General features: G+C 54.8%; 1 protein-coding gene across 3 annotated transcripts; it reads left to right on the top strand.

Annotated features, from left to right (window-relative positions):
• The first annotated feature begins 14 nt into the window (after positions 1–14).
• On the top strand, positions 15–8601 carry PPP1R26 (protein phosphatase 1 regulatory subunit 26). 3 transcript variants are annotated; one of them, XM_017848739.1, is made up of 4 exons: positions 15–478; positions 2387–2522; positions 3642–3774; positions 4150–8601. In XM_017848739.1, the coding sequence occupies exon 4, from the start codon at positions 4212–4214 to the stop codon at positions 7839–7841; it is 3630 nt and encodes a 1209-aa protein (XP_017704228.1). In that variant the 5' UTR covers positions 15–478; positions 2387–2522; positions 3642–3774; positions 4150–4211; the 3' UTR covers positions 7842–8601. The 3 variants fall into 3 exon arrangements, with proteins under 3 accessions (XP_017704228.1, XP_017704239.1, XP_017704232.1); XM_017848750.1 differs by having other exon boundaries at positions 2387–2532; XM_017848743.1 differs by lacking the exon at positions 15–478 and adding an exon at positions 1651–1861.
• The last annotated feature ends 5736 nt before the right edge of the window (positions 8602–14337 follow it).

The following is a 14337-nucleotide window of genomic DNA, read 5'->3' as shown; positions in this document are numbered from 1 at the left end:
CGGGCGGCGGGGGCTCCCCGGGGCAGGCAGACGGGGATCGGCGCCGGGGCTGCTCCGTACCCCGGGCCAGGGTCCTGGCTCTGGCCTCCGTGCGACTCTCGGTCCGCGCGCCCCGCGCTCCTGGAGCCCCAGGTGAGGCGCAGGTGAGGGCCCGCGGTGGGGAGCCTGGGCCCGGCCCGGGGCGGCCGCTGCCCTCCGAGAATGGCCGCGGCCCGGCCGGCCTGGAGACTGAGGTTCACGCCCTGCGCCAGGCGGAGCTTCCGGGAGGGTGGCCGCTCTCCCGGGCCCCAAGCTCGCGAGTCCTCGGATCCCAGAAACATAACTCCGGGGGTGCAGACCTGCTTGGAGGCCCGGCCTCTTCCCTGGGAGGCGTTCGCTCCCGCCGTGCCAAGCACTAGGTCGCCGATCCAAGCGGCTGGGGTGAACGTGCCCTCGGGGAGGGGAGCTCCCGTGGGGGACACTGCCCAGCCCGCAGGCCGTGAGTAGCCCGAGCTCGGGAGTCGGGGGAGGTCGGGCGGGGGCAGCCGGGAGGGGCTCACCTTGCCTCCAGTTCCCAAGCACAGGAAATGGCGGTGCAGCTTTGCTGGGGGACGCTTGTTGTGAGGTTGTAAAATTGCAGCTTCTGGAAGGCTGGGAGCGGAATTCTAGCCCACGCCCACTTCTGGGTGGCTGGAGCGGGCCCTCCTGCTGCCCCGCCCGCTCCTGCACCGGGGCTCCTCTCCCTGGCCTGCAGACCCTGGCCTCCCTACCCTGGGGGAAAACCCCACCTGGGAGGTAAGACTGCTTGCTGAGCTGCTTTTCGGCCAACCAAGAAATGTAGAGTATTTGGGGGCGTTTCTCACAGGTGGGCAGACTGTTAGGATGGCGAGGGCCCAGTGTGGGTGCTTTGGTTTTCTCCGGAAGGTTGATGTCTGGACCGAGAAGGTACCGAGTGTTCTCCACCGCTTCCTAAAATCTGACACCGTGTGGCTTTGGGATGCAGGTGCTGGGTGTCCCCACAGCCACCCTCAAGACCGTATCCTGGGGCAGCAGTTTGACAAAGCCTGCCCCACTGCAGCCTCCGCCTCCCTGGTTCAAGCGATTCTCATGCCTCAGCCCCCGGAGTAGCTGGAACTACAGACGTGGGCAACCACACCCAGCTAATTTATGTATTTTTAGTAGAGATGGGGTTTCACCATGTTAGCCAGGCTAGTCTCGAACTCCTGGCCTCAAGTGATCCACCCACCTCCACCTCCCATAGTGCTGGGATTGCAGGCGTGAGTCACCATCCCCGAACCAGGGGGCTTTTCAAGAATGATTCATCTTGCATAATGTTTTAAAGCCACAAGCTGTCCTGGGGAGACACCCCCCCCCGATTTTGTTTTTTTGTTTTCATTTTGTTTTGTTTTGAGATGGAGTCTCCTTCTGTCTCCCAGGCTGGAGTGCAGTGGCGCCATCTCAGCTCACTGCAACCTCTGCCTCCCGGGTTCAAGCAATTCTCCTGTCTCAGCCTCCCCAGTAGTTGGAAGGCACACACCACCATGCCCAGCTAATTTTTGTATTTTTAGCAGAGGAGGGGTTTCACCATATTGGCCAGGCCGGTCTCAAACTCCTGACCTCAGGTGATCCACCTGCCTCAGCCTCCCAAAGTGCTGGGATTACAGACGTCAGCCACTGCACCTGGCCAGATTTTTTAATACCATTCTTGGACTAGGTGATTTGACAACTTAGAAAACTGTTCACTAGGTGTCCAGGCCCTCTCTGCAATCAGTTGGAAGCTGTAAACGTGGCTGGTGGAGAACAGAGTATTTCCCCAGGAAAACTCCCGTCCCCCACCTTGTCATCTAGCGGAAAGAGACTGACTTGGGCCCGTTTTCTTAAGGTAGTAGTACTGTTTAAGGAGCTAATAGTCTGAATTTAGACTCTTCTCAGCCCAAGGCTAATGCAAATGTTTTGTCATTGATGTTATTTTGCAGACACAATTTGAATAACACCTACGGTAAGGCAGGCATGGGTCTGCTAGCCAGTGAGAGAGCCCCTACGGCATTGTTGGTCCTCAGTGCTCTGTGTCAGTGAAGGGGACTTTACGGGAGATATCATGGGCTGCAGTGGGTGGCCAGAGTTTGAGAACTAGTAGATAATGTCACATATGTGCCCCATCACCGTCACTTCAGCTAGCATCAGATCTGTTGTCCAGGATAGCTAGACATTACTTGTGGTTAAATGTATTTGTCTTAATACGTTAAGTTAAATGTATTTGTACTTGTGGTTAAATGTCTCAGAGTGAGTTCCTTCAAAAGTTAATTTTGAGCCCTTAAGTTAATGGTATTTCTTTCCAAAAAAAAAAGCACTGATGAACTGTAGCTTCAGCCTGTAACTAGATGCCTCTGATTCTCTTTGATTCCAGTAGTCAAACGTCTATTGAAAAAGCAGAGAGAGGATGCCTCGGCGTGTAAGTGGAGTGATGAGGACCTGATCCCTGGGCCGTTTGGGAACACTGGCTGCCATTTGATCACAGTCAACCTGGACTCAGAGAATTTCAAGTAATTTCAAGTAATTCTTGTATTTTAGTTTCCCTTTTAGAGCACAGATTGGTACTAGCAAATGACTTACTTCTGAATCTGTCTCACCCCCTGGTTAATGGCTGGTTACCCCTTTTGGGCTCACCTGTGTGTAGGTGGCTAGCCTCACCTTTTTTTTTTCTTTCTCTTTTCTTTTTTCTTTTTGAAATGGAGTCTCACTCTGTCGCCCAGGTTGGAGTGCAGTGGCGCGATCTCAGCTCACTGCAAACTCTGCCTCCCGGGTTCAAGCATTTCTCCTGCCTCAGCCTCCCAAGTAGCTGGGATTACAGGCATGCGCCACCATGCCCGGCTAATTTTTGTATTTTCTTAGTAGAGATGGAGTTTCACTATATTGGTCAGGGTGATCTCGAACTCCTGACCTCAGGTGATCCACCCGCCTTGGCCTTCCAAAGTGCTGGATTGCAGAGGTGAGCCACCGCACCTGGCCGCAGCTTCATGTTTTTGAGAAAAGATGGTGGCATGTAAATATCCGATTATGTGCTTGTCAGGAAGAAAGTGCCTGGTTAAACAGAGAAAGCTCGTGGTAGAGAAGAATCCACAACAGAGGCAAAACATACGGGGCCGGTTTTCACCCACTGCTGAGGTCCTGAGGACAGCCACAGCCTCTGAGCCAAGGGGAGTTCAGTGTCCATAAGCCTTGGGGGCTTGCTTGCATAGGAACCGCTTTGCACTCCAATTTTGGTGTAGGCAGGTGGGGATCAGAGCAACATGTTAAGAACGAATAGCTGTGCAGTATCCCTGGTATTGTTCTAAGTGACTGCCATCCACCTGGGCTTCCTCCCTGCAGTGGCAATCCCCAGGCCTTTCGTGAGCAGGTCTTCAAAGTGTCCCAAGCTCAGCCCAGCACTTGTGCTGAGGCAGCCACCTTTGGTCTGAACTCTGGAAGCACAGGATGAGGAGGGGCATCACTGTGTTCAGGGTGACTTCTGTGCTAGTTAGCTAAGAGTAACAGTCCCATGAGACCACCTGGCAAATTTACATTTGACATTTAACACAGAGAGGGTTTAGTAAAAGCAGCCCTTCAAGATGTTTGGGGAAATAATTTCTGAGTGGCTCACATCATACAACTTTCTGTTCCAGGAGCTTGTTGGTTGGGTCAAGATAAAGCTACGCATGACGTCGTGCTGATCCTGGGTTTATAGTCGTCATTTTTAACCTGCAAAGAAGCATTTGAAGACATTGTCTCATGGGTACCGCTTGCCAACCTTTGGAGGTAAATAAAACCTCTCCCCTCTTACAGAGAAGGTGGAAGCCCGGAGTGAGAAGGGAAGAGTGGGGAGGTGATGTACGTGCATGCCCCGTGTGGCACCGTGGAGGGTGGTTGGAAACATTTTCTTACTGAATCTTCCCAGCAGCCCTGGGCTGGAGCAGGTAAACTGTTCCTTTCCCAGCCGAGGAATCCGAGGCCCCAGGAGCATGAGTAAGTCACACAAGGACACCCAGCTAGCTGGACGTCGGGTGGACATCGGGCTCCACCCGACTCTCAACTCTGTGAGCCCGACATGCTGTTCCTCTGGGGCCTCGCTTGGTACTGGCTGCTATTGCTATTCTTAGCTGCATCATGCCCCTGTGCTTTCTTTCCGCCCAGGATGTGAAGCCGGCAGAGAAATAAAGCGCCGCCCCTCTGCGCGTTCCTCCCCGTCTGCTAGAATGTTTCTCATGAACGCTCCTCCAGTGGTTGCTCTCCAGTCCAAATGGGAGGCCTTTGGCCCGCCAGGGAGCTGTAGGTTTCCCGGGTGCTTCTCGGAGGCTGACGAGGGCGTGGAGAGCGCGTCGGTGAGCGCCCGGGTGCAGATGCTCATCAGCACGCTGCAGCGTGACGGGGCTGCTCGGGGCACCAGCGATGAGCGCGCTGCACAGAGGGGCCACAGGGCAGAGGGATGCCACGACGCCAGGGTGGCCGCCAAGCCCACCGTGCACAAGGAGCCGCCCACACTGGCTGCCTGTGGTCTCGTTGCTGACTTTGACCCCATGGGGGAGGAGGAAACTGCAGACTTTGGCCCGTTGGTGCTAGATTCAGACAGTGACGATTCCGTGGACCGAGACATTGAGGAGGCCATCCAGGAGTACCTGAAGGCAAAGAGTGGCGCCACACAGCCCGGGACCGGTGGGGCTCAGCCAGGCACAGCCCGGCCTTCCAGGGCCGCAGGCGGAGGCAGTAGATGTAAGCCGGAACTGGCACACGGCAGTGCCCCGACTGCCCTGTGTCCACCAAAACTTGTACCTGGATCAGGTGGTGGCCCCGGCAGCCAGGTGGGATCTAGCGAGGACCAGGGCTCTGCCTCCCCGGTCAGTGTAAGCAGCGATGACTCCTTTGAGCAGAGCATCAGGGCAGAAATAGAACAGTTTCTGAACGAGAAGAGACAGCATGAGACCCAGAAATGTGATGGGTCCGTGGAGAAGAAACCAGACACACATGAAAATTCGGCCAAGTCACTCTCGAAATCCCACCAAGAGCCGGCTACAAAGGTGGTGCCTCGGCAGGGCCCGATGGGCGTCCAGAGGGAGTTCGCCTTCCGCAGACCTCCCCGGTTAGCGAAGACGAACGTGCAGCCCAGAAGCCTCAGGTCCAAGGTCACAACCACGCAGGAGAACGAGGGCAGCACGAAGCCAGCAACCTCCTGCCGCCCTTCAGAAGCAGCACAGAATAAAAGTGGGACCAAAAGGGGCACCAGCGCAGCAAGGAGGGGAAAGCGAGTCACGAGCCTGGCACAGGCACCCGAGGCGTCTGACTCCAGCAGCGATGACGGCATCGAGGAGGCCATCCAGCTGTACCAGCTGCAGAAAACACGCAAGGAGAGCGAAGGGGACCCGCCTCAGACGGCCCAGCTCCGAGAGGAGAGAGCACCTGACCCTTCCACACACAACACAAGCAGCGCCCCAAAAAGTGCCTTGCCTGAGACCCACAGGAAAACACTCAGCAAGAAGAAGCCAGTGGCCGCCAAGACCATGGACCCTGGTCCAGGGGACGCTGACCATTCCCCCAAGCTCCTGAAGGAAACCAAAGCTCCACCTCCAGCGGGCCCGGCCTCCAGGAGCGAGTTTGTGGAACGGCCCTCATGCCGGGCAGATACATCTGCTGAGTTGATGTGCGCAGAAGCAATCCTGGACATTTCCAAGACGATCCTGCCGGCCCCTGTGGAGGGCAGTGACCGGTCCCTGTCTGCAAGCCCCGTCTTCTACTCCCCGAACGTGCCTTCCCGCTCTGACGGCGACAGTAGCTCTGTGGACAGTGACGACAGCATTGAGCAGGAAATCCGGACGTTTTTGGCCCTCAAGGCGCAGTCGGGGAGTTTGCTGGCCAGAGGTGAGAGCTGCCCACAGGCTGCCCAGGTTCCACTTTTGCCGCCTGGCCTCAACAGCCAGACCAGCGGCCCCAAGGTCCCTCTTTCTAAAACACAAGACCCACTACTGGGCTGCAAAAGGAAGCGTAGAGGCGGTGGCCATGTGAGGCCATCCACGCCCAAGAAAACGCGGGAGGTGGTGAAAGACAGTGGCCAGGATGCCAACCATAGCCAGGGGAGAGCCGAGCCTGGCCATGAGGGGCGGGACCTGCCTGTCCAGGGCAAAGCCAGCGAGGCTCCGGGAGGGGAGAGCACCGCCAGGGGACCCGGCGACACTCACATGTCACAGGGCCAGGGTAAGACAGACGAGGTGAGGCGCCTAGAAGAGAAGGAAAGCTCTGAAGACAAAAGCAGCTCCCTGGACAGTGACGAGGACCTGGACACAGCCATCAAGGACTTGTTAAGGTCCAAGCGAAAGCTCAAGAAGAGGTGCAGGGAGCCCAGGGCTGCGTGCAGGAAGAAGGTCAGGTTCAGCACCGCCCAGACGCACTTCCTGGAGCAGCTGGGCGGGCTCCGGAGAGACTGGAAAGATGGGGGCCCGCCGGTGCTGAAGAGCTGCCTCTCCAAGTCCAAGAGAGACAGTGGCGAGGGCCCCTGGAAGAAACCCCCCAGTGTCTTAGGCAGCACGGCAGAGAGGACGAAGCAGGAGGGCCCCGGGAGCCAGGACACGGCCCTGGCCTTCCGGGTGAGGAGACCCGCCTCTGCCTCCACGTCCGCCTCTGAAGGGAATCCATTCCCCAGGGAGTCCCAGGGCCCAGCTCCCAGCCCCAGCTCCCTATCTGATGATAGCAGTTCAGTGGACAGCGACGATAGCATCGAACTGGAGATTAGAAAGTTTTTGGCGGAAAAGGCCAAGGAGTCAGTGAGCAGTTCAGAAGTTCAGGCAGAGGGCCCCACTGCTCTCGGGACAGGGGGCCCAGCCGGGCCAGAGGTGCTGTGCAGGAGGGAGCCGGCCCCAGTGCCTGGCATGTGCACGCGGAGCCAGAGGGCCAGGGGAGTCCCACATCTGGCCGACGGGCTTCGAGGCACAGAGAGCGCAGGAGCGCAGGGCGCAGCCGGTCTGTTCAGCCAGGGCGGGAAGGGGCTCCCTGCTGTTCCGGCCCGAGGGGATCCGGTGCCGCCCAGGAGCACCAGTGGCAGTGTCTCCGCCAAGGGGCTCTCCGTGAGCAGGAGAAACGTTTACGTTCACAAAGACCAGAGCCCACGAGGGGCCGAGCCTGTTGCCAAAAGTGCTTTTGGTCAGCTGTCCAGCTGTGCCACAGTGGGCACCGAGGCAGGAGGTGCCAGAGGAACCTTTCACATGGGCTGCGGGAGCCCGAGCTTCCTGACCCCCAGCCCGGGAGCTGAGAGGGACACTGGAGCCCAGGCCGACCGTGCCCTGCCCTGGAGTGACTTTGCCCACCAGAGTCGGCTGCCCAGCCCGTGGGTGCTGCGCTCCGAAGGCAGAGATGCGGCATGGAGAGGGGGCATTGGGAGTGAGAGAGACAACGGGTCTGAGGGACCCGCCCGGGGCCTGCCCAGCCTGCCCCTTGCGGGCTTCTCCCCGCTGCTGTCCACCCAGCTCTTCCACTTTGGAAAGGGTGTCTCCTGGGGGGGCAGGCAGGCCGGCCTCTTCAGCCCCCACCTGGGGCTGCCTCTGCAGGGCCCCTCCTTCTCGGCCTTCAGGGAGGCCCAGGCCGGACCCAGCCCTGTCTTTGGAAGCCCACACTTGCTGGCGAAGAAGGATGGCGGCCCCTGGCCAAGCAGGAAGGCACAGACAGGGCTGAGTTTGCACGACAGGAGGAGCTCAGGCTCGGAGGAAAGCATTTTAGACTTGAGGTATCGACGGGTCATCAACAGGGATGACCAGGACCAGGACGCTTTGGGCAGTGACGCCAGTGACTTCAGCGACACCTCCACGGAGGACAGTGGCGGCAGCTCAGTAGTGAAGGTCTAAGCCCTTGAGCTATGGGTTTGTGTCCCGGGTTCCGTGCATTCGTGGAAAGCGGCGTAGCTGTGTGTGTAGCTGTGCGTGCGTGTGATGGTTCTGTGGTTGCAGGGAGGGGAAACAGTCTGTTATACATAGCCCTGTATATATGTACACCAACATGAAACTTTTATTTAACAGACGTGTGCTGGTAAATATGATTTTTGTAGCCTTTTGTAAATTATTTAAAGTGATGTAAAAAATATTTTTGGAAAATACTGTTGTTCGATTTTGTAGGGTGTTCCTAACTGCAGTTTTCTGTGTTCTGCATACAAGTCTTCGATTAGAAAACATTTGGTTCTTATCATCGCAGCCAGGTTCACAGAGACTGATGCTTTTTAGTTGGTTATTGGTGAGAATGCCGGCGGTGACTGCAGTGGTAGCCTGAGGAAGGCCGAGCTGCCCTCCCTGGGAATCGCTCACATGCCCCCAAGATGTCCGTTGGGAAGCTCCCAGGACAGCACTTTTTATACAGAGGACACCCCCTTGGCCCCACAGTCCTTGGAGGCCAGAGCACATCTGAAAACTGCAATTACAGCCGTCCGTTGGAAAAATCTTTCGAAGCACAATGGCCAGCGAGCACGTGACTGCTCCCTGTTGCATGTCAAATCCACACAGATGTCAGCAGCAGCTGCTCTGCGGCCCAGCCCTAGGCATGGGTGGGTTCATGTCCAATCTTGTTCAATCACTAGATGATTCTAACATCAAAATAAACCTCTTTTTATATGGAGTTACTGTTCTTTTTAAATCATGGTTCTTAAAGATAACACACGTGCGTTTAAAATTTCCTTTTCCTTGGCCGGGTGCGGTGGCTCACGCCTGTAATCCCAGCACTTTGGGAGGCTGAGGCGGGCCGGTCACCTGAGGTCAGGAGTTTAAGACCAGCCTGGCCAACGTGGTGAAACCCCATCTCTACCAAAAATACAAAAATTAGCCAGGCGTGGTGGCGGATGCCTGTAATCCCAGCTATTCGGGAGGCTAAGGCAGGAGAATCGCTTGAACCCAGGAGGCGGAGGTGGCAGTGAGCTGAGATCGTGCCATTGCACTCCAGCCTGGGTGACGAGAGTGAAACTCCATCTCAAAAAACAAATTCTTTTCTTGCGCACACCAATAAGCACTGCTTAGAACTTTGGTCCTCAGACACCTAGGGCAGAGATGACGTCCAAAGCCCAGTCCTGGGGATAAGCATTCTCCATACCTGCCCTCCAGAAACAGGAGCCCTGTCAGAGGTGTGCCCGAACACCAAGGCCAGCCCTTTGGGTGGCTTTCTGTGGGCGCCTCCCAGGGCAGGATGCACAGGACCCTCTTCTGCAACTGTGGTTAAAGGCAGCAGCCTCAGGCCCTCGGTGTTGGCGCCGTGATGCTGCCCTGGTATTCTGTGCCGTCTGCTCTGAGGCGGCCGCAGTGCCTGTGGCTACTACAGAGACGGAAGCAGTGCTAGGCACTGATGGGCCGTGACGTGTACATTGTAATTGTTCAGCAAACTTTCATGAGTCACTGGAGGTTCCCAGGTCAGCCTCGTGGCTCAGCTGCCATGCAGGGTTTACTCTGGAGCTGAATCTTGTTGGTATTCTAACATACAAGTGACTTGTCTACACACTGTGCACCCCTGGGTTTTAGCAAGAATTCACTCTTGTATCCAGATGCAGGCATGTGCCGCCTGCCATCCACAGTTATAACATCTGCTGGGTCAGAAGCTGGGACAAGGGTCCCTGTGGTTGCCGTTCCTGTCCAGCCCTGTCGTTTGTGTTTGATAGCTTCATTGTGGCATATTGCTTCACTTAAGTGCTTCCAGGAGAAACAGTTTCATGTAATCCATGCTCTTTTATTTATATTGCTTTCTTCCCCCGCTGAGACAGTGTCTCACTCTGTCGCCCAGGCTAGAGTGCACTCTGTCGCCCAGGCTAGAGTGCAATGGCGCATCTTGGCTCATGCAACCTCCGCTTCCCAGGTTGAAGCGATTCTCATGCCTCAGCCTCCCAAGTAGCTGGGACTACAGGCGTTTGTCACCTCACCCAGCTAAGTTTTGGATTTTTAGCAGAGATGAGTTTAACCATGTTGGCCAGGCTGGTCTCAAACTCCTGACCTCAGGTGATCCGCCTGCCTCAGCCTCCCAAAGTGCTGGGATGACGGGTCTGAGACACCCCGCCCTGTCTTATTTATATTTCTAGATAGTGCCTTTGGGGGTGTTGGCTGGAAACCTCGTCCTGGGCCTGCTAGGGGAGGCGTCGCAACCATAGTGCACATAGCACTGAGCCTCTCCCACTCCTGCCCCCATGACCACCTCAAGGTCGCTTGTCTCATGTCTTCTCCAAACCCCGGACCCTTTACACCTTCTGTGATGTTCCCATGTCCTCTGCCAATGCTCCACACAGCAGTGCAGGTCAGAGCTACTGCTACCCCAGAGAGAAGACCTCCCAAGGTTCAGGGACATGGCGTTTGTAGCACACGGTCACCGGCTCTAGTTAGCGTGTTCTGCCCATCCTTGTGGGTACGGCATCTGCTATCCACATGCAGAGCAGTTGCCACTTGGCAAACAGTCACCGTGGGTTAATTACACACTAAGAATGTTCCGGGAACCTGCATTTCTTTATGGAACATTTTGGTCCATTTTCAGGTTTTTTTTTTTTTTTTTTTTGAGACGGAGTCTCGCTCTGTCGCCCGGGCTGGAGTGCAGTGGCCGGATCTCAGCTCACTGCAAGCTCCGCCTCCTGGGTTTATGCCATTCTCCTGCCTCAGCCTCCCAAGTAGCTGGGACTACAGGCGCCCGCCACCTCGCCCGGCTAGTTTTTTGTATTTTTTAGTAGAGACGGGGTTTCACCATGTTAGCCAGGATGGTCTCGATCTCCTGACCTCGTGATCCGCCCGTCTCGGCCTCCCAAAGTGCTGGGATTACAGGCTTGAGCCACCGCGCCCGGCCCATTTTCAGTTTTTGTAAAGAGGTACCGTGTCGTCGCTGGGGTCACCCCGGTGGGGTGGACTCAAAACTGCACAAGATGTCCCCAGTTCAGAGCTCCTTACCGAGGGCCTTGGGGTCAGGCTTTGCTGTGACAAACAGTGGCTTGCCAAACGGCCCTCCTGATGGGGTTAAAACAGGCGATCCATGGGAGTCTTCCCTGGAACACTGGGGGATTCCTCCGACCTTTGTTCTGCTGATCATGGCTGTCTTTGGAGCTCCTCTTGTCCTGCTTTCAGGAGTCACTGGTGCCTTAAGACTCAGCTGGAGATGAGTCCATTGATGCCTACTTTCTTTTCACAAACTGGAATTCCCTGGAATTGTCCGTGGGCCATGTGACATGAAGTGTTGCTTCTTAACCCCTACACTGCCCTGTGTGTTTTAGAGAAGAGACCAAGATCCAAGGTTTGTCCACACCTGCCAGTGGGTTTTTCTGTATGGGAGGGGGCTGCAGTTGGAGCAGCCAGGAGCTGTCCAGGAGGGATGCCCGCCCCTGTGGTGGCAGTCTGTCTCCCAGCACCTCCACAGATTCGGGTGTGACAATGCGGCCTCATCCCATAAATACAGACCCGGAGCCGCTTTGGGAATAAGTAGATGTGTGCCCGCCCTGTAGGAGTCTCCGGTGGACGGGGTGTCAGTAAGTCAAGCTCTTTGCAAGTCTGTAATTATTAAGACCTAGATGTGAGTCATGTCCCAAAAGCCCCTCTCTCTTCCCAGGGAGTAGAGCCAGCGTCCATTTCATCCAATACAAAGAATCAGGAGAGGCCATCCCTCTGGGGTGGGTCAGCCTGATGTCGGGGAACGGGGATGGGAAAGGGAAAAAGTTCTGGTGGGTCATGTCTGATATTCTCCACCCACGTCCCCATATAGGGGACGAAGCTTCCTTTAGGGAAGAGTCCCCCTTATTTTATCTGTCGCTCAAAATCTGAAGGGTCAGACATCAGGTTTTCCCAGCTTGAGATACATTTGCTTCGGAAAATCAAGCAGTACATTTAATTATTAGCACCTTGTCTGCTCATATAAACATGAAAACGTATTGCCCCCTGGACTCCTGCTCCCTCAAAATGAATGAAAGGAACTGTTTAAGGGGTGTGAGGAACAGCACAAAGCCCACAGTCCACATCTGCAAATCACAGCCAGGTTTATTCCCAGGCGTGGCTGTTGGGGAGGGTGGGGGACAGATCACGTTATTAGCAAAATCTTTGAGGCTTCTGGTATTTTGTGTACTAAATGTAAGAGTGTTTTTTTCAATGTCAAGATATTTTACTGTGTAGTAGAAACCATTCTAGTATTGACTATAATGAAAAGATAAAGGTTACTGATGAAAAATACAGAAATAGAAATGAAAATGTACGTTTAAGAAGTGGCTGGTTTTGGCCGGGCACAGTGGCTCACACCTGTAATCCCAGCACTTTGGGAGGCTGAGGCGAGCGGATCACCTGAGGTCAGGAGTTCGACATCAGCCTGGGCAACACGGTGAAACCCCGTTTCTACTAAAAATACAAAAATTAGCCGGGTGTGGTGGCGCATGCCTATAATCCCAGCTACTTGGGAGGCTGAGGCAGGAGAATCGCTTGAACCTGGGAGGCAGAGGATGTGGTGAGCCAAGATTGCGCCACTGCACTCCAGCCTGGGCAACAAGAGTAAATCTCGGTCTCACAAAAAAAAAAAAAAAAAANTGGTTCTGTGGTTGCAGGGAGGGGAAACAGTCTGTTATACATAGCCCTGTATATATGTACACCAACATGAAACTTTTATTTAACAGACGTGTGCTGGTAAATATGATTTTGTAGCCTTTTGTAAATTATTTAAAGTGATGTAAAAAATATTTTGGAAAATACTGTTGTTCGATTTTGTAGGGTGTTCCTAACTGCAGTTTTCTGTGTTCTGCATACAAGTCTTCGATTAGAAAACATTTGGTTCTTATCATCGCAGCCAGGTTCACAGAGACTGATGCTTTTAGTTGGTTATTGGTGAGAATGCCGGCGGTGACTGCAGTGGTAGCCTGAGGAAGGCCGAGCTGCCCTCCCTGGGAATCGCTCACATGCCCCAAGATGTCCGTTGGGAAGCTCCCAGGACAGCACTTTTATACAGAGGACACCCCTTGGCCCCACAGTCCTTGGAGGCCAGAGCACATCTGAAAACTGCAATTACAGCCGTCCGTTGGAAAATCTTTCGAAGCACAATGGCCAGCGAGCACGTGACTGCTCCCTGTTGCATGTCAAATCCACACAGATGTCAGCAGCAGCTGCTCTGCGGCCCAGCCCTAGGCGTGGGTGGGTTCATGTCCAATCTTGTTCAATCACTAGATGATTCTAACATCAAAATAAACCTCTTTTATATGGAGTTACTGTTCTTTTAAATCATGGTTCTTAAAGATAACACACGTGCGTTTAAAATTTCCTTTTCCTTGGCCGGGTGCGGTGGCTCACGCCTGTAATCCCAGCACTTTGGGAGGCTGAGGCGGGCCGGTCACCTGAGGTCAGGAGTTTAAGACCAGCCTGGCCAACGTGGTGAAACCCCATCTCTACCAAAATACAAAATTAGCCAGGCGTGGTGGCGGATGCCTGTAATCCCAGCTATTCGGGAGGCTAAGGCAGGAGAATCGCTTGAACCCAGGAGGCGGAGGTGGCAGTGAGCTGAGATCGTGCCATTGCACTCCAGCCTGGGTGACGAGAGTGAAACTCCATCTCAAAAAACAAATTCTTTTCTTGCGCACACCAATAAGCACTGCTTAGAACTTTGGTCCTCAGACACCTAGGGCAGAGATGACGTCCAAAGCCCAGTCCTGGGGATAAGCATTCTCCATACCTGCCCTCCAGAAACAGGAGCCCTGTCAGAGGTGTGCCCGAACACCAAGGCCAGCCCTTTGGGTGGCTTTCTGTGGGCGCCTCCCAGGGCAGGATGCACAGGACCCTCTTCTGCAACTGTGGTTAAAGGCAGCAGCCTCAGGCCCTCGGTGTTGGCGCCGTGATGCTGCCCTGGTATTCTGTGCCGTCTGCTCTGAGGCGGCCGCAGTGCCTGTGGCTACTACAGAGACGGAAGCAGTGCTAGGCACTGATGGGCCGTGACGTGTACATTGTAATTGTTCAGCAAACTTTCATGAGTCACTGGAGGTTCCCAGGTCAGCCTCGTGGCTCAGCTGCCATGCAGGGTTTACTCTGGAGCTGAATCTTGTTGGTATTCTAACATACAAGTGACTTGTCTACACACTGTGCACCCCTGGGTTTTAGCAAGAATTCACTCTTGTATCCAGATGCAGGCATGTGCCGCCTGCCATCCACAGTTATAACATCTGCTGGGTCAGAAGCTGGGACAAGGGTCCCTGTGGTTGCCGTTCCTGTCCAGCCCTGTCGTTTGTGTTTGATAGCTTCATTGTGGCATATTGCTTCACTTAAGTGCTTCCAGGAGAAACAGTTTCATGTAATCCATGCTCTTTTATTTATATTGCTTTCTTCCCCGCTGAGACAGTGTCTCACTCTGTCGCCCAGGCTAGAGTGCAATGGCGCA

Source organism: Rhinopithecus bieti, unplaced genomic scaffold (assembly GCF_001698545.2).
Source record: "Rhinopithecus bieti isolate Rb0 unplaced genomic scaffold, ASM169854v2 scaffold_2205, whole genome shotgun sequence".
Taxonomy (NCBI): Eukaryota; Metazoa; Chordata; class Mammalia; order Primates; family Cercopithecidae; genus Rhinopithecus; species Rhinopithecus bieti.
Note: the sequence above shows the minus strand (reverse complement) of the source record. Positions and strands in the feature narration are given on the sequence as shown.

What these genes read in the sequence shown, in the direction of transcription:
- PPP1R26 (XM_017848739.1), top strand. Translation starts at nt 4,212, where the DNA reads ATGTTTCTCATGAACGCTCCTCCAGTGGTTGCTCTCCAGTCCAAATGG.